Source organism: Frieseomelitta varia, unplaced genomic scaffold (genome assembly GCF_011392965.1).
Source record: "Frieseomelitta varia isolate USP_RPSP 00005682 unplaced genomic scaffold, Fvar_1.2 scaffold_293, whole genome shotgun sequence".
Lineage (NCBI taxonomy): Eukaryota > Metazoa > Arthropoda > Insecta > Hymenoptera > Apidae > Frieseomelitta > Frieseomelitta varia.
In genome coordinates this window covers 171426-189813 of record NW_025110027.1, presented here as the reverse complement: position 1 = coordinate 189813, position 18388 = coordinate 171426, and the positions used below count along the sequence as shown (strand labels likewise).

General features: G+C 39.9%; 1 protein-coding gene across 1 annotated transcript; it reads right to left on the bottom strand.

Annotated features, from left to right (window-relative positions):
- Nucleotides 1-257: 257 nt before the first annotated feature.
- Nucleotides 258-9557, bottom strand: LOC122529562 (transcription factor Sox-21-B-like). The gene is made up of 3 exons (XM_043655821.1): nt 9548-9557; nt 7242-7705; nt 258-1521 (listed from the first exon to the last, which is right to left on the bottom strand). The coding sequence occupies exons 2-3, from the start codon at nt 7442-7444 to the stop codon at nt 750-752; spliced, it is 975 nt and encodes a 324-aa protein (XP_043511756.1). The 5' UTR covers nt 7445-7705; nt 9548-9557; the 3' UTR covers nt 258-749.
- Nucleotides 9558-18388: the final 8831 nt, after the last annotated feature.

The following is an 18388-nucleotide window of genomic DNA, read 5'->3' as shown; positions in this document are numbered from 1 at the left end:
ATATATATATATATACAATTGTAAAAAAAAAAAAAACATTAAGTAGGGCTGTTTGAATTATCACACAACGCAACAGGTTATAAACGATCGACGATCTTCATCGCTCATCTTTCATTTCACACGTTCTTCTACATGTATTTTTATACCTTTTTTGTTAAAATGTCCTATCTGGCGTTTTTCCACTCTTTAAACATATGTTTCCCGTGTCTTTTATCTTTTAACAGTAATTAAAGTTATATTACATGTAAATACATATATTTCAAGTTGAGCGAAGGGAATTGGAAACGAAATGAAAAAAAAAAGAAAAGAAAAATTATAAAATTTCAGAACGACAGATAGAACATTTCAACCAAGAAGGACGGTATAAGGTTCTATAGAAATCTCCGATTCGTAAGAATCACTTTTACCAATTAAAACTTCTTATCTCGTATTAAATTCCGTTTACATCATATACACTTTCGTTATGAACCTTCGAGTACAGTTTCCAATTGAACCTGAGTTTCCTCGGACGTCAACGATCACTGTACATTTCCAATGTGAATGCTCCTCGACCTGGCCATCAGAGAGTTTCTCTGCTGTTCCTCTTGGTATTGAACCTCGTCGTCCTTCGCCGGTGCGTTTAAATTCGTCACCGTGGCTTGAGGAATCGGCGACAACATCGGTGGTACTCTCCACCATTCGGTGCTTGGCCATCCAGGTGGTACCAGGTTCCCCCGGAAGTTTAGATCCGGGAGAACCGGAAGCGGTCTTCATATGACGTGGCCGCGATGATTCCCCAAATTCGAGCTGGACGACGTCAGATTCTGAACCGAGAACGCGCTCTCGACCTTCGTCGTCGGCGTTGACGTTGGCACGCTGTTGACTACTTTCTCCGTGTGATCGGTAGGTGACGATGATGAAGACGAGGAAAATCTGTCTTGAGATCTATCTTCCTGGTGTCTGTCCATCGACGACGAGTACGTATCTTCGTCGAGTTTTCTATATCGAGGCTCTTCCCTACTGGAGTCTCTGTCCGATGGGAATCCATCCTCTTCCGGTTTACCTGGACTAGGAAAAGGTCTTTCTTCTAATTTAGTAGGTAAGTACGGCCTTTTCGGGTCTTTAGGCGGGCTTGGGCAACCACAATTGGGTTGAAGGCAAGCCGCGGTTGACAAACCTGGCCAAGACATGGTTTGATGGCTCGAATAGAAGGTGCCACCTCCGTAAAGAGCCTGAAGCGCCAAATCCGCGGCTAATTTGCCACCGTTGAACTCTTCTCCCAATTTGTGTTGTATAGGATACAGAGGGTACGGAAACGGCGGGAAAAAGCGAGGAATCTTGAGATCCTCGTGACTCATCAATGTATGGTGCGACGGCGGTGCCAGAGGTGGCAAGAGGCTTCTCGATATATTGCCCAAGGTCTCACCCGAGGACATCAACGGCGATATCGAGAAACCGAATTTGTTCTCCTTCTTCACTAAAGATTTCGGCTTCCTGCGCGGCCGGTACTTGTAGTCTGGATGCTCCTTCATGTGGAGGGCTCTGCAATGAAAATGTTTTTTTTCGTGTTACACATTGTATACGTTCGGCGAGTGAATCGCATCTTCTTGTTGAATCTTGTTCCTTTCTTTTTCTTTAAGAAACGATAAATTACAGTATCTTAAAGAAAGATACGAATATTACAAATCTAATTGTAAGTTAAAAAGAGAATTGTACGAAGGGCTAAGAATCACAGTGGTGTAAGTCAGTTTTCATTAAATAGTATTCTATATTTATTACTTTATAAAGATTTGATTATAGATGTGTGCAAGTCATGAGAAAATATAGATATTATGATATAAAAATAGAAAGTCAAATATAAATATATAAAGAATATATCGCAGTGAAAATAAAACAACTAATTCATCTAATATCATGTCACAAGCGTTTATAATTGAAATAGCATAACGTACTGTACCTATATATGTACGTGCCTATATATTTCTGCATTAATAAAAATCAATATTAATTCTAATCTTCTCAAAAACCGAAAAGGTAAATATAATCTAAATAAATATACCGTATATTATTAAAACAGGAATGTTCGAGCTAGTGTTTGCACAGTCTTAGATAATGATTTTGTGCTCTATCTATCTTCGATAATCCGTGTTATCACGCGAAGAATCGCCCGCGAGACGAGACGAGACACTCGAGAATTCGGTAAACTTTGCTCTCGACACCGTTATCCGTACAAAGGGACGTATTATCGTGGCACTAGAACACGATACGGGACACCATGGGTATTTGTAGTAAATATCTTGTACACACACCCCGGCTGGAGGCGCAGTCGAAACGCCACGTTTGTTGTCGAGGGGCTGGTAAAAGTGAGGGGTAGAAGGGAAGAGTCAGAGGCCCGTGGTATCTCCGTCACATAATACTCCATTATGTACCCAAGAGGCGCACAAACGCAGTCCTTATTTATGCTTCGCCTCACGGAGATAAAAGAAAGCGAGCGAGATAGGTGTTTCACGGGCGGGAACTCTTTTTTACGTGCCTAGGCGTTTCACGTTGGAGAATCCGGGCGGAAACCGCGCGCACAATCACAACCACATCGAATTACTTCGACCATCTCGCCCAGAGATTTTAGTCTCAATACGTTCTACTTTCTGTACAGTGAAAATGTTTGAATACTTGTGTAAACTTTTTTTTACGAGTATATTATCCGTGTTGTATAAAATATTGTTGAGCGTTGTATATGAAAGTGCTATTAAAATGATGCAAAATTTAATATATATCCGGATCTAATTAAGTAGCGCGCGAATGTAATAAATATGTGTAAATATGTAACTACTTTATAAAGAAATCGCAAGATTTTTTTTTCTGCCCAGTTGCGAGTTCGCGTTATTATTATAATACACGCGATTTTGCACGACTCGTCTTGTTGCACGTTCCGAGCGTGGCATCGATTCTTCGAAACGAACGATGGGAATAACGAGGGAACTCGGCGTGCACATCGGTGAAACCGTTTGTTTGGTATTTGACGCGGTCGAAACGAACCGCGAGATGTACCATGGCGTTGGTGGAGAATTTTCCAGCTCGCGAACGAAATCCGAAATTTCGGTTCCTCGCGGCGAGAGTGACGCAACGGAATAATAATTCCGGGACAATGTGTCCCGGCAGATAGCACAAAGCGTAAATCAGCATAAACATCGGTAAAGCCCCGCCGACAATAATTCAGCATAAATGCATAAACATCGGGCGTAATCTTTACAATTCGCTGGGAACCCTCTCTACCACCACCATCCGCGCCAGGGCAATAGCACACTGCCACAGAGCTAGCAGCCGAGCGCACCCACTTCCAACCGTGCGATAAACAACGCGTTATATCATATCGGTGGACATAAGCCGCGCGGTAGTTGCACTCGCGGCCGCCGCAACAAGAAACAATAACAATTAGTCACGATTGTCCTCTGGTGGCCTAGCGAATGTCGTTAGTGTAACGATTCGTCATAAATGTCATTGTGCCGACCAACGATCGACGGACTTTCCCGATGGTCCCCGTGTCGGTCTTCTCGCGACTGGTATAACCGAATATCGGTTGCACCGATTTGATCGATCGTGGAGCGATAATTAGTCTTCGTATTGGTACTTTTGAAAATTATTAGAACATCTCGTGCGTTGATCTTGTTTCGTTTATTTTGCTTTTGAGGAGGGTGACTTTGTTACAATACATAACACATGGCAATAAATCATTGACGCTTACCACGCTGAAGTTTAATTTAAATGGATTGATTAACCGTGAATTTCTTAATTTAACATCTAGCGAGTATATTGACATGTCAAAGTTTATTCAATGTTACATACTGTCAAGATTTTTATTTAATGTAATGTGCTATATCTTAAAATCTCCCATAAAAAAAGTGGGAAACGTGATTCGCTCTGGCTGCTTCTCTTCTATAATCTTCATTTCACCTGCATCTATTTTCAAAAGCTTCGACGATCTTCACAAGAAAACTCTCCAAAGCCAGAGAGAAAAATTTTCAACGTCTCGTCACCTATCACCTTTATCCTTTAATCTTAACCCGTCTCACCTTACTCTACCGATCACCGCACTAACCGAGTCTAATTGGCGAACATTTCGCCACCCCTTCGATGCAGAATTTTCATCCCGGTCGCTTTCCTTCTCCGTTTCCTCGGTGCACAAACAGCAATGGGGTAGACAGAGCGTCCGTAGAAGCCTGGCGAAAAGAGGGTTGAGGAGGAGGGAATCGTAGGACAGGCAGCAGTAGTGGCAGCGGCACAGCCAACGAACAGCAACCGAGGGGATGGGAGCAGGGCCGGCGGAGAGGGTAGGGGCCGGCAGAGGAGCCGCGCAAATCCTTTTAAATCCACACAATTGCGACAATGGGGCTTTATTTGTTATCTCGGGGGCCACATTGTGAGTCGCCGTGAACGAACGGACAGATTACGTCGGGCCAGTGACGGCTTGGCTCCAGGGGAACCCGTTCCTACCAGGAGCGTGGCTCCAGGAGAACGACTTTTATCGGGCCCTCTGCTCTTTATTTTACAACCGTTTCTCTCTCTGTCGCTCTGTCTCTTTCTCTTTTCTACCGACCATCCCCCGCTCGTTTTTGCACGATACCGTTACCAGAATCGTCAGCGATGCTGCTACCCGCCCCAGAAAAGCGGATTCGCCGTTACACGTCTCTCCCCGAAATTTTCCTCTCCTGACTCTTCTATCTCTCTGCCCGAGAAACCTTTCCGCGGACGGAATGAATATTGAGGCTTCCAGTCCCGTTTTTGAGATCGAAAGTCTCGAAAGGGAACGATTTTCCCTTTGTTTTAATGGGGGTTGTTTTTTTGGGGGGAGGGATTGAACGTGCTTGGGTTCCCTTATGCAATTTGCTAAGTGATAATTAGACTGCTATACAATACTTTGAATATTTTCCATATTTCGCGTGTTCTTCTGTTGTATAAGTTTTTTTATGTATAAATATTAAAGTGAATTTTTTATCACGAAAAATGTTGTTACTTTGTACAAGTAATTAATACTGCTAATTTCTAGCTTGTGTAATTACACTGATAATATTAGTTCAATTGTGTGAGGGAGCCTTGCAAATATTCTCTAAATTTTTGTGTCTCATTTCATCTCACTTTTACTTCAACAAACATAAGGACTTTTAACTCTTAAAATTGTAGGTGAAAATTTATCGTTGCACATGTTTTTTTCAAATTAGAAAGTTGAACAAGTGGAGTTAAATGCTGGAACAATTTCAGCGCGGTTATGTGACTATAGTACAGTATGTATACAGACGTCTTACATTTTATAATGTAGTTTTTCAATTATATTCTATACCGTATTTTGTTCTGTAACAAGTAATATGTATGGATTATTTATTCATCGGATTTTTCTTGAGAATTTGAACGTGCGAATTTCCTTAAAACCCTACGGATTGTTTCTGAATAAAAGATGATTGCATAACAATGAAGACACGTTTTATCCTCTTTTGAAAAAGATAGCCCAGCAGCGTCTATTAAACGGGACAATATTTTTCACTCGGCAATTGAAAAAGGCAATATTCGATTCCGTGAAAAAAGGAATCGAATCACAACTGACACGGACCGTGTGCCAGTGCGAAACTTCATAATTCCTTTTGTTGGATTCGATCACGGTCACCGACAGAAAAGCGGATTCCGTGTTACATTCCGTCGATAGAATTCACGACCGAGCTGATTGATTTTCTTTTCTTCTATCCTTCCTATATTTTTCATTTTTCCCCCTTTTTTTCGAAACCGATCTAGCACGAACGAAAGAGAAAGAAGAAAAAGTGAATACTTGGTAATTGAAAGTGAACTGACGATTTACGAAGAAGCGACTTTATCATTCTATTATTTGTTTTACGAGCTCCGTCGTCGTGGCGAGAGTGATTCCGCGAGTTGAAAATTCAATCCTAACCGCCTCCTATTAATTCGCTATCTCGATTTTGTCATCGACAGTTTGCGTATCGTTCTTTCAAATTAATATTCCTCCGGCTGTGTCCCCTCTGTCCCTGCTCTATTTCATTTTTATTCCCTTATAGCCGAGTATCTTTGTCTAGATTTCTTTTTATTGTCTCTCTTTATTTATTGCCTTTGTTAACGTTTCGCCAAGAATTCAAAGAAATTTTTTCAAAACATACTACACACTTCAGCACATTTTATATAACTTCATTACTTCAAACTTCTTTTTATCTTTATTATTTCTTAATGTAAAAATAATTGGAGTTCTTTTTCAAATTACAAAAATATTTTACTCTTGCAGAAAGATTTTTTTTTAAACTTTCAACAGAGAATAATTTTTACATATAATTGAGATCAAAGGTCATGTATATCAACAACAATTCTACTTGAGTAATTTGTTAAAAGCATGGTTGGTTTTAAAATAATCCGAAGAACGTAATAGAGAGAATGTGAGGATTGAAATAATGAAAGTAAAGTTTAAAATAATGTAAGTTTTTAGGGGATTTGATAAATTATTTGATAATTTGACCATAATAGAATATTGTATTCGTAGTAGCAATCATTTCTTCATTAATTTCCCTCGATAGAGCGAAGAGTGAAACAGAAATGATAAAAATGTCGTTCGATCGTAAAATCTCTCGGACCTGTTCATCGTACGGCGAGCTAAATAAACTCATAACAATGATTAAATATTCAGAGTCGGTAATAAAGAGGCTGTCCCCTCCACCTCCATAAATACCACTTCGTTCACCCTATTCCACCCCTTGGCTTAGCGTAGCACGCCCTTAGCTTTAGCAACAATGTACCGTATTATGAACTACGAGATTCCCCCTTTTCGTTTTTCATCTCCCTCACGGTTATTGCAGATACGCCACGATGCGATAATTTTGTTCGCCCACTCGTGACTAAAGAGCAATTAGCGCGCAAAAGAAAAATCCTTGGCATTGATTGAAAACGATAATGAACTTTCCATTTGGTTCTCGAGATGTTTTCACTCATGAACTACATAGTTTAACATTTCCAAAGATTTATTGATACTTTCTTAAATACTTTTAGGGAAGAAGAAATTTGGCGAAAGTATAATACGTTTTATAATATGTAGAATGAATATTATAATATTTTTTAATATAATTTAGAATATATATAGTTTCGTGAATTTAGCAAATTTTTTTAAACAGAATAACTTGGTAAATGTCGTGCTGTCATGCAGAATTTTCTGTAATTGATAAAGGAAGATACGATTGCTTACTCTTTATAGTATTTAATAAAGTTTCGACACTCACCTCAATCTTTTCGCTTCGTCAATGAACGGTCGTTTCTCGCTTTCGCTGAGCAATTTCCATTCTGCGCCAAGCCTCTTCGAAATCTCAGAGTTATGCATCTTCGGATTTTCCTGAGCCATTTTCCGTCGCTGTCCCCGCGACCACACCATAAACGCGTTCATCGGACGCTTGATATGCTCATTGTGAAGCGTTTTCGATGACATCTTGATCGCTATGCTGATTTATGATCTACAATGATTTCCAATCAATCCCCTCTACCAGATCTCCCTTTAATTCCTATCCTGTATCAATATCATTCTCTCACATTCTTCTATCGATAAACAATTCCTTTCTCCACTATTCTTGTCCGTCATCGTCATTAAAACGCTAAACTTGCCAAATGTCGTACACAACACCTTCCTGCCGCCGTATCGATCACGTGGTCGTCAAAGCGAACAATTTCCACATGCTCAACGATGATTCGACTCCAATCTTCCAATCACAGGTCCAATCAAAATCCTCGTGACTATCCCAAACTGTCATCAACTTCCTCCTTCGATCTTCTCATTAACCGATCAGAATCGTCTTCAGAAGTCACACGCAGCCCCTTTCAATTGGATTCGAAAGCTCACACGAAAGTTGCTCTTTCAATTTGATTCTCGTCTCATCAGCCACTCACAGAGAGAAAGAGAGAGAGAGAGAGTGTGTGTCATTCTTCAACGTCGTGCGAACATTTGACGAAGGTCGAATTCGATTCGATTAAACTGAACCCTGGGTTCTGGGTGTCTCGTGAAAAGTGAAACAGCGACACTGGCACCGAGTTAACCGTGGCGAAGCTGTGTGATTGATATCGTGGCGAGGACTGGCAAGGATCCGTCAGGACCTCTCTGACGTCGAGTCTGGGATGAGCCAGGGTGGAATCGAGAACGAGTGAAGTAGCCGGAGTCCCGTGGGATGCGGGGGAGACAAGGATCGGCCAACCAGGAATGTTTCCACTCTCCCACTACGGTCCGCGGCTAATGGACATTCACGATTGGCTCCTTCGTCGACATGGCGGCCAGAGGATACAGGCGCGTTCAACAGGTGGAGGTGTGCTTCTTCTCTCTTCGTTCTTCAGCGAAATGTTTCTTCGTCGTGTAAATACGCTGGCCACCCAGCCGGGCCACGACTCTCACTATGTGTCTGTCACGCAGATTATCGTACTACCGCTTTTCTGACCTTTTTGGTCCGCGATCTGGTCAGCTCGTATCTGGCTGACATCGACGCTTTTAGACAATCGCGGCAACGTAATTGATCGTCGCGTCCGCAAGTAGAATAGATCCGTCGCGCGTCAGACGCGACATCAGACGTTTTTCACTGAATTTTCAACTTGCGTTCGGAGGATCTGAGACTCGTAGAGATGGTTTTTGATAACGTGGCAGTTAGTTTGTTTATTAAATGGCAAGTTGTTTCGGATAATTAGTTACTGGCGACCATAATTGTTTAAATATGGAATAGAAAGTGTTACGAAATAGGAAATGTTCGAAGAAATGCAGCTCGAAATATCGATGACTAAATTACCGATTCTTGTGCAAATTTAAATGTTTAAATGAAGATAATTAATGAAATAAGATCCAGGCAAAGTTTTGTTTCATCTGTCAAAATATTGAAACGAGTATTGTACTTCGAATATCTTATATATTTTCAAATGTATGTGTGTTTCATGTATTTTTGCATTTTTAAATTTTCCACAAGTGCGTAAGAAACAAGAAATGACTGAATATTTTAAATAGTTAGACAAGACTATAGTTAGACAACATTTGTCAATAATAGTTAAAGTAGTTAAAGAATTATCACCAATCAGGATCTAGTTATCATACTTACAGAATATATAACAACGTATATAACCATAAGAATTTGTTATCTAAGGTACAGAAAGGAAAAGGAAAAATCAAAACAGATGGATCAGAAACAGGCGTATCTAAATAAATTTTTTCTTTTGCATCTTATTATCTAGTTAAAATAGATCGATAATAGTTATGTCCAAAACCGGTATTATTTCCCCCAATAAACATACATCTTTATTTTCAAATAAGCCTTTATAAAATATAACGAGATATCATCAATCATTCAATAAACGGATAATTCTTCACCTAGAAATTTTTCCATCGTCATCGACGCCCTCAATAATACACAATCTTGTGTATTACAGCGACTGTGTTATAAACGAAGAATTTTTTCTCGCTTTGTTCGGTTGTTATAGAGGCGTGGAGCGAGCGGACCATTTCTCGAAATAAATGTTATCAGCGCCTGCAATGTCTTGCTGGGAAAAAAAAAAAATAAAAAACGATGGAAGAGGGACGCGAGGCTGAAGACGTTTCTCCACTGATAAGACGATAAAGAGAAGAGGTATAAAACGAGACAAGAGGGCTGTGTGTTAGTGGCAACATCTCGGCGATTTCCAACTTTCATAAAGAAACGGCTGTGCCGTTCGGTGTCGTCGAATTTCCGGAAGGTTCCGAAATATTCATCTGACTAGGGTGAAGAAGGGGGTTGTATCTGTGTCAGGCGGGAGAAAAGTCGACGAGAAAATGAAATAATGAGAAAGGCAGAAGGGAAAAGGTCGATTTCTAAATATTACTCTAACTATTTTCATCTTTCTTTCTTTTTCTTCGAAAGTCTCATTATTCTCTCTCGAGTAGATAAATTAATATGACAGAATGTGTGAATTTTTATTGAAATATACAAGCTAATGGTAAAATAATAATTTAGAACAATACTTATTATGATACACGGTTTCTATAGATTCATCGTAAATCCGTGTTTATATTAAGAATATAACAATAATGCGTTATTACATACATTCGCCTGCATTAATTCATATTCAAAGTCTTTTTATCCTCTTTTCTATCTGACTTCTAATTTAGAAATTAAAGAATTCAGAGAAAAATTCATGAAGTAATAAAATAATTTTGTTAATTGATATTACGGTTACAAACATATATATAGTCATAAGCAATTTCTACTATTAATAAGAGTCAAGAGAAATTAAAAAAAAAAAAAGAATAAATTCATCGTCCATCCTTTATTTTTTTTTTTAAGTTTCTTTAAGACTGATCATTTTTTAATTAATTAATATTATATTATAAAGTTCCTGTTTAGTAGTAATGGAAATAATGAGAGATTAGAAAGAAATTTGCAGTGAAATTTAGCTATGAACAGATGGAAACGAATCGAATGGTAGTGGAAAAGAGGGATCACGAACGAGGGTTGAAATTATCGAAGGCAATCAGCTGTTTGTTCTGTTATTAACTCGATCATAAATTCACTACACGACGGTGAATGAATCGCCACGCTCGACTGTCGTTCTCGCCGGCGTTCCTTTATCACCCCTCGTTACACATTCCCCGTCATTCGCAGGGCGTGAACGCGATTTTTATCGGTCATCGACGAGAAGAAAGAACCTCGAAAAGGGGAATCGTGTCCCTTTTCATACACAACGCTGTACGAAACCCTTATCTGTACACTGACACTTTCAATTAGTCCGTATCGCTGGCAAACATCACGCCTCTTTTTTCCGCGAGATGTTCCGTCACGGTATTAGGAAATTCAAAACCATTGTGCAGCGAATATCAAGTAAAAACACTCTATTTACTTGTTATTTTTTAAGTCTTTCAATTATTTTCTTTTTAAAATCCATGTTAGTATCTCATAATCTTCTTTTATAATCAGATTGAGGTAGGATAATTGGGTCAATCTATATCGTGGTTTGTCAATCAAACAAAAAGAAAATTAAACTTTAATAACTTCGTTTTACTTTATCTATATTTTCATTCAAATATTTTCTTTAAGAAAATGTCCTAAATTCCAATCTACCATCCTTCTAAAAGTATGTTATTTCGCAATTTGAAACAGATAGTTTTATTAAGAAAGTTTCAATATAACAGTTTAATTAATATATTTAATTAAAGGTCGAATGGGATAGAGAGCTCCAGGAAATTCTGAAAATATTCCAACATTTCTTGTAAATCAATTATCCAATCCAGATTATACTAATTTATACATACGTGTCTAATAAAAAAAAGTAGTAGTCTCAATTACGTTACATTGCACCGCTCTATTAATATTATATATTCATCTTAAACTGGATCTGTCAATTTAAATTCCAAATAAAAGCAAGTTGATAAAATTTCTAAATGAATTCGTAGAAAGGCATATCGTTAACGTCGTTGCTTTCCTAAAAATCCAACGTCTTATAAAGGAACTCGACAAACCCCCGAGAAAGACTTGAAATTGCAAGCCCCGAAAACCAGAGAGGAGAGCGTACGATGGTACGGGGATGTTAAGTGACTTTTTTCACGTTCGCTTCTGTCTCGATTTCGATGATAGCAAAGGCACGACAAGCCCGGGGAGGGAATTTCTCTATCAGTAGCTGTTCTCTCTTCATCCGTCTCACCTTCCGTTATCGTCTCGGTTGCTCTCCCGTGCTGTGGGGTGGCACGCGACCGCTGATTATACCATTCATCGCGCACCGTGGTCCGAAAGAGGGTTGCAAGCGGACTCGTAAACGTCGTAGCATCGTTCCTCCCCTTGTTTCACCCCCTTTCAACCGTGTGCCCACTTTGGTCCCGGCGACTACTACGGCCCTGAATGCTCCCTCATCAATGAAACAATCCGTCTTTCCGGCGGCCCGTCGCCGACGGCTCCTTAATTTCAACGTACCACGTCACTCTTTCCAACGAAAATCTTCTCCTTCTGCATCTTCGATCAATTATCAAGTATTTCTGTTTGTTTCCACTGTTTCGTTGATTTCGATTCTATCAGCTGACGCGAATGCCTTATGAGAATTCATATTTATACGAGTTTAAACCTAGGGGAAGTTGAATCTAAGTTGATTGTACAGCATTTGTTGTTTGAAACATAAACTATAGATTATTGTAATTTATGTCAGATCATTGAAGTTTAATTTTATTCTTTATCGTCTTTATCTACTATTTAGTATATTTATTACTTTATCTACAATTGTTATCTTTATCTATACTATTACCTCTTAATTAATACCGTTGTCAGAGTATAGACTACTGAATTTCACTTAGAATTCAGAATATTACATTACGTTATCCGCGATAAAATAAGATGAAACGAAACCTCCTAGATTGTCACAGTCTCTAACAGTCTTGTGATCATCAGTTGAAATGTTATCACGTCTATTTTATTTTATCTAACAAGTAAAAGTTATATTCAGGAAGGTATCGTCGAAACTTCACCCCATACGTATTTCCACAAATTAGTCTAGAGTATTCACCCCAGTCTGAGTAAATTGTTCTTGGCTAGTTGCAGAACGTGGCGAAAGAACGTGTGACAGGACAAAGAGTTCGCAAGGCATCATCGTTGCGATTGCTGAAGCGACAACAAAACGGTGGCCCGCGACGTCGAATGGTAAGAGGCACGGTGGGGTGCGCGAACGGCCGAGGGACGGGGGCATGTGTGCGTCGAAAAGCTCGCTGATTACTCCATTGTCGGCCTGGTTGTTTCAGTTAATCGTCACGCCTCGTGGCGTTTTGTTGTCCTTTTATCGCATCGTTCTGCCGACCAGTTGCCAGCTGCATCTATCCGGATACACGGAGGGGTTGCATCCTGGAATTCGAGGAAACGACGCGAGACGTCGCGAAATTCTTTAATGAGCCTCCACCTTGCAATTGTATACCGACAGAGGTTAACAATTAGGAAGAGAACAAGAAAATTATTCTCCAAAGATAAAATTTCTATTATACTATTACTTCTTATTTCAACTGTGAAAAATTCTTTTTCATATTTGTATGTCCAATTAAATATTTTACTTCCTCTTGGTTGGTTCGTTCAACGAAAATCATCCTCTAATTGTTTCAAACAGTGTATTGTAGTATAACGTATATGCTTTCTTTTTATGTATCTTAATTTAAGAATTATATCGAAACTACATGACTATTATAATTAAAATAGCTAGATGACTATTATAATTAAAATAGCTAATGCGGTAAAGCGCTCACGATTCTGTATGTAGCTCGACCTTTTCCTATGAAGAGCTCTACCAGTTTTACCACGTCGCACGTATCTTTAATTCATCAACCTCTTTACGTTTCTACCCTTTTAATCAACTTAAAACTCACTCCAAGCTTCATTCTTGTTACCACCAATTTCCATCTGTAACTTTAAATCTTTCTTTCGTTACTAAATACCAAGTTACGCGATAAAGAGTTGAAGTTACAATATTTTTCAAATCGTCCGCAAAGTTATATTTAATCCCATTTACAAACGATATCTGGAACTCGAAGAAAATCACAAATCGCAATATTCATTCTTCTTAACCCAAACCTAACCAACTTCGTCCCGACACGAAGGTTTCTCTATCGATAAAAGTAATTAAAATACTTGCAACTAAACAAACTACATGGTGATATTACATTTATTATTATTAACATTAATTACTGTGAACGAGAAGCTGAACATTGTTTCTGCGAGAACTTAACTGTCCTTAATTGCCTAATGATGGAAGGTATCGTTTTCCCCGTCGATGAAGAGGAACCTGTGCTTCGTATAGGCGAGCTAGTGTCGCAAGGATCGAAAAGATAAAAGCGAGAGCCGCGAAAGGGCGTTCCCCGTAAACGAGACTCGATTGTCCGTATCGCGCGTACGAACGTTCCTCGAGGCCTGGTAAAATCGAATTCCACTTTGTTTGGCCGAATATATACGCGGCATTCGGTATTCAGCGTGCGGCCGCTCGGCCAGGCGTCGCCGTATCAAAATAGAGCGCGCTACAATAACTTATTCGGCCGAACAAAATCCTGTGGAAGGGTAGTATTTTATGGAGTCCCGTTCGGGTTACATACGATGAATACATCGACCGGTGGCGGGGACCGGCCTCGTCGTATGTGACTCGAATGTATCATAAACGCGGCTAAGGGGTGAGCCATCCCCAGTGTGACGACTCGCACGTATACTAATCTCACCAGTTTGGTTTAGAACCGATGCTTCCACGATCTTCGATATTCCATAGGTTCCTGTGTCGAGTTTTCATTTTTGACCACTGATACCAGTGGTTAGTTACTTGGGTTGCGGGTTGAGCGTGAGAGTCGAGTTCACGGGAGGTCCTCTTTAAAGGAGGTCGAAGTTGTCATGTGTGACTTCAAGTCATGTTGGACTTGCGAAAATATGAAGTTAGATCGATGGTACGCAATTGAAAGTTTTCACCTTCGGAAGTGGCATGGGGGGACGTAATTTTTCATTTACATTACAAATGTCAAAACTTGTTTAATGATTTTTGTTGTTGATCAAATATATCGATGTGGCTTTTGAAAAAATGTGTTCGATTCAACTTTTTACTAAGCCTTTTAATTATATTTATTTCATATATATATATTATATTGATACATATAATTAATTATATATAAAGAGAACATATAAACGTATCATTGCACGTGTTAAAAGTTCAAGTTATGTTCGGCCTTAGGCTGCTTTCACATAAAAACTGGCAACAATGAATGAATTTCTACAACCTCGGACTTATCCTATCACAGAGTAAACATAAAAATTCCTATTCCCGTGTTCTCTAATCCTCATCCATATCTTTATCAATCCCACTATTAACACGCCATCACCTACCTCAATACAACTTACCTATGTACATTATCTGCCTCAGAATCTTCCGTCTTTACAGTTCTATAAACAAACGTAGCTATCGCTTCCACGTTACGTCACATCTACGTAAAGGCAAGACACGATTCCGTGTTTCTTTAAAAGAAGCTTCACGCCCACGGTCGGCCTTATCTTCAGAGCCAACTGCGCATCCTCTTTTCAACGAGTGATTCCACGAGTCACAAAATCCTATTCACCTATTCGGGCCTCACCTTCTCGGGGTTTCACTGACTAAAACCTCTGCTGACAACATTCACCGGTGATAGATAACTAGCGGGACGCGTGAAACGAAATGCGTATCGTGCCGGCGGATTATCAATCATAATCGGAAAATAATTATCCGCAGGCCGGCGAGTTCCGTGCTGGTCGGACGAATGGAAGGCCGGCTTGTCCGGATGGTAAAACGGCACCTGAATCGCCGCTAATTGTGAGGAATGGTCCCACGTCGAGCCGTTCTGCCGATCGTTGATTCGACAGACGATATATGCGTGTGTGCACGAGCCTCGAGTGAGCTCGTTCGACATTAGACATCGAGAAGATGCCCCACCTCGAGACCGATACTCCGCAGGTTTTGTACGACATTGCCAATTGCGTACGATGTTCTGGGAAAATGCGGAGAATGTCAGATACCCTGATGGGTATCGTTTTATAGTCCAAATTTTCGACGATTATCGACGTCCAGTTTTGAACTGGACATTTTACTTTTACCTAAATCTAGTTTTCTCCATTTTATGTTAAATATTTTTGAGTTACCTCCACTTGCTCGTAGTAACGCTCGATCGTCGAGGAATTTTTCATAGGAAATACGTTCGACGATGTATTGTAACATCATGCGATTATCAACATTACATCATATCGTATGATTTTACATCAGTTAGTTAATTAAAATAAATTTACGTAAATATACGTAGTCGTAGGTATTTTGTTGGATATCTTATTTCTAACAGAAAATTCTTGCTCCATGTTAAATATTGGTTAAATGTACAACCAATTAGATTCAGACGATAGTTTGTTTCAATCTTCAAATAACTTTTCCAATCCTTCCCATCCCCCGATCATCTCCTCTACTAATCATTCCTTTCAAAACCAAAAAAGAATTTACAATTAATCCTCCACACGCTCGATCAATCTCTCGACCAACCAACCTTTCGAGTCATCCAGCATTTTCCACGTCTCCTTCGATTAACATCCTCCGCGGAACGTTGAAACTCCACGCTCCTCGACTGTCGTACTTTACAATAACGTCTCGTTACCGCGAGTAGAATCCTGGTAGAATCCTGGTCGGGGGAATCGAATTCTTTGCTGTTGGTCCGAGGTGTGTATCGGGACGTGTGTCGAGGAACGCCAGCGGCCACGCGCTCATGCCATTGTGGTCTTGGTGCGCGACAACGCGCGAGTAGGGCCGCCAGCTTGGAAAATAAACGACAGAACGCGGACGAGGGAACGATTAAACGTCCGTCCGATGTCCATCAATATCGACGCGGGTCCCACGAAGACGTTCGACGAGATTGGCGAAGGTTTTGCACGCGACCGGCAAAGATATCCGCGCGCCAATACCGGACAATGCTGGACTGTCGGCATTATGGGGGACATTGTCGTCGGCTTGATATGAGCCCTGTTGCCTCGGGTATACAAGCTGCAATATCGTGGCCATCTCTACCCCTGACCTCTCCACCTTCTCTCCTTCCTTTTCGTGTCTCGCCCCCTTTTGCCAACGCACGAGATGCAGGATCGCTTACTTGGGAAAGGACGAACTTGTTTCTGCGGAGGATGATTTTCTCGTCGAAAAGAGATGTTTGTCGATAGGTAAGAGACGTCTTTCTCTCTGGAGATTGAAAGTAAGGGCTCTCTTTGGTTGATGTCATTAACCAAAGTTACTTTGACTAATTTTATAGATAGTGGGAAATAATTTTCACTTCACTACCTACATACGTGTACTCCCGTTGGAAATAAATATTTCACTCGGAATATTGTTTTACACTAGCGAAATTTTAATTAATTGTACTCAACGATCATATTTAAAGTCATAACATTGTTGTTTCTCAGAAAAAAATGTACGAGGAAGTTTGTTTCTTTCAAAAAAAGGTCTTCCATGCTTCTATGACATCTATGAAAGATATATTTTTAATAAAGAGGATTTTTAAACAGTCGATTTTTGTATGCTACCGCAAAATTAACAGGAAAACTGACAAAGATTTCCGCGATGAAAGGATTCAAGAAAATTCGTATAATATAATTGAATTTTTTGAAATGAATACTTGTGGCGTGATGTTAATCCGCTTTCGTTGATTTATAACCTGCTCGTTTAAAATTGATCGATTGATTGGCTCTATCGCTGATGTGTTTGAGTGTACAGTAACGGGTCGCTGGCGATTGTTTGATGCAAATCTTTTTGCCGAGGCGTGCGAATAAGCCCTTTATCTGCGTGACCCTGTATATACATTATGTCCCGGGCAGAAATGGTTGTCTGTGACTGGTTTGTCGCGACAACGGCCCTTTTTCCAATTATCGATTCGAATCGCGGCCCTTTCCTTTCTAACTCCTGTGCACGGCTAAAAAAGGATCCACAATGCCCGAAATTGTACATTACATTCACGCGTATCGTCCCTTGGTTAGCCACCGTACAATAAAATCGAAATTAAACCCGCGATACATTGTCCCCGGTTTAAAACGGGACGCATTTTCCGCGATTGGAGGAATTCAATGGGAGGGTAGTTGAATGGCCAATTAAATCGAAAAAAAACTCGGCATTTCGCGCGAAACACTGGCATTTTTTTCTATGATGTTCCTTTTCATTCGATTCGAACGTTTCCATGCGTTTATGACTTATTTTCATTCCTATTTTTGCCCGGTGTTTTTTTTCTTTCCTCTCGTTCTTTTTTTTCTCTTTTTTTTTTTGTTTTTCATTGTGAGCTCATAAAATGCAGCAGAGAAACCTACTGGGGGCAATTGTACGATGACTTTAATACTAAATACTTTCGAACATAAAGAATTTTCGTAGAGAAAAGACACTTTTACTTTCATGGAAGGAAGATATATTTGAATAATTTGCAACAATTTTATGTATTATTTTGATAAATGTGATGTATCTCTCTGTAAAATTTTCGAATTATTCGAAGCAGGAGAAATGTCTTTACGTTTATAGACGAGTATTTTTCAATTGTTTTTCGTTCTAATAAATAATGTTTTCTCGTGGAAATTGCGAGCTACATATTTGAAGCAGTGTCAATAATGGTGGTCACGTAGGAACTCCTGAAAACTCTTCCGTCCGCGTCCTCTGTCCCGTAATCGTCATTCCTTCCCTTCGCCTTGGTCTTGTGTAATCGATTTGCGGAAGTGCCGATAAGTAAAACGTTATCGCGAGTCCTTCTGTGGGAAAGATAAACGGTCGAGCAGCTTGTCTTTCTTTCTTATAAAAAGAACCGAGGTAAAGGACGATCGTCGTGAACCGTTTTCGGTCGCGTTCTCTATATAAACTTGCAATGTTTTTCAAAGAGGAACGAGAGACTTCGGAA

Coding starts and splice junctions, on each gene's coding strand:
- LOC122529562 (XM_043655821.1), bottom strand. CDS start 7,444: ATGTCATCGAAAACGCTTCACAATGAGCATATCAAGCGTCCGATGAAC. Junction 1,522..7,241: donor GACGAAGCGAAAAGATTGAG/GTGAGTGTCGAA, acceptor TTTTCATTGCAG/AGCCCTCCACATGAAGGAGC.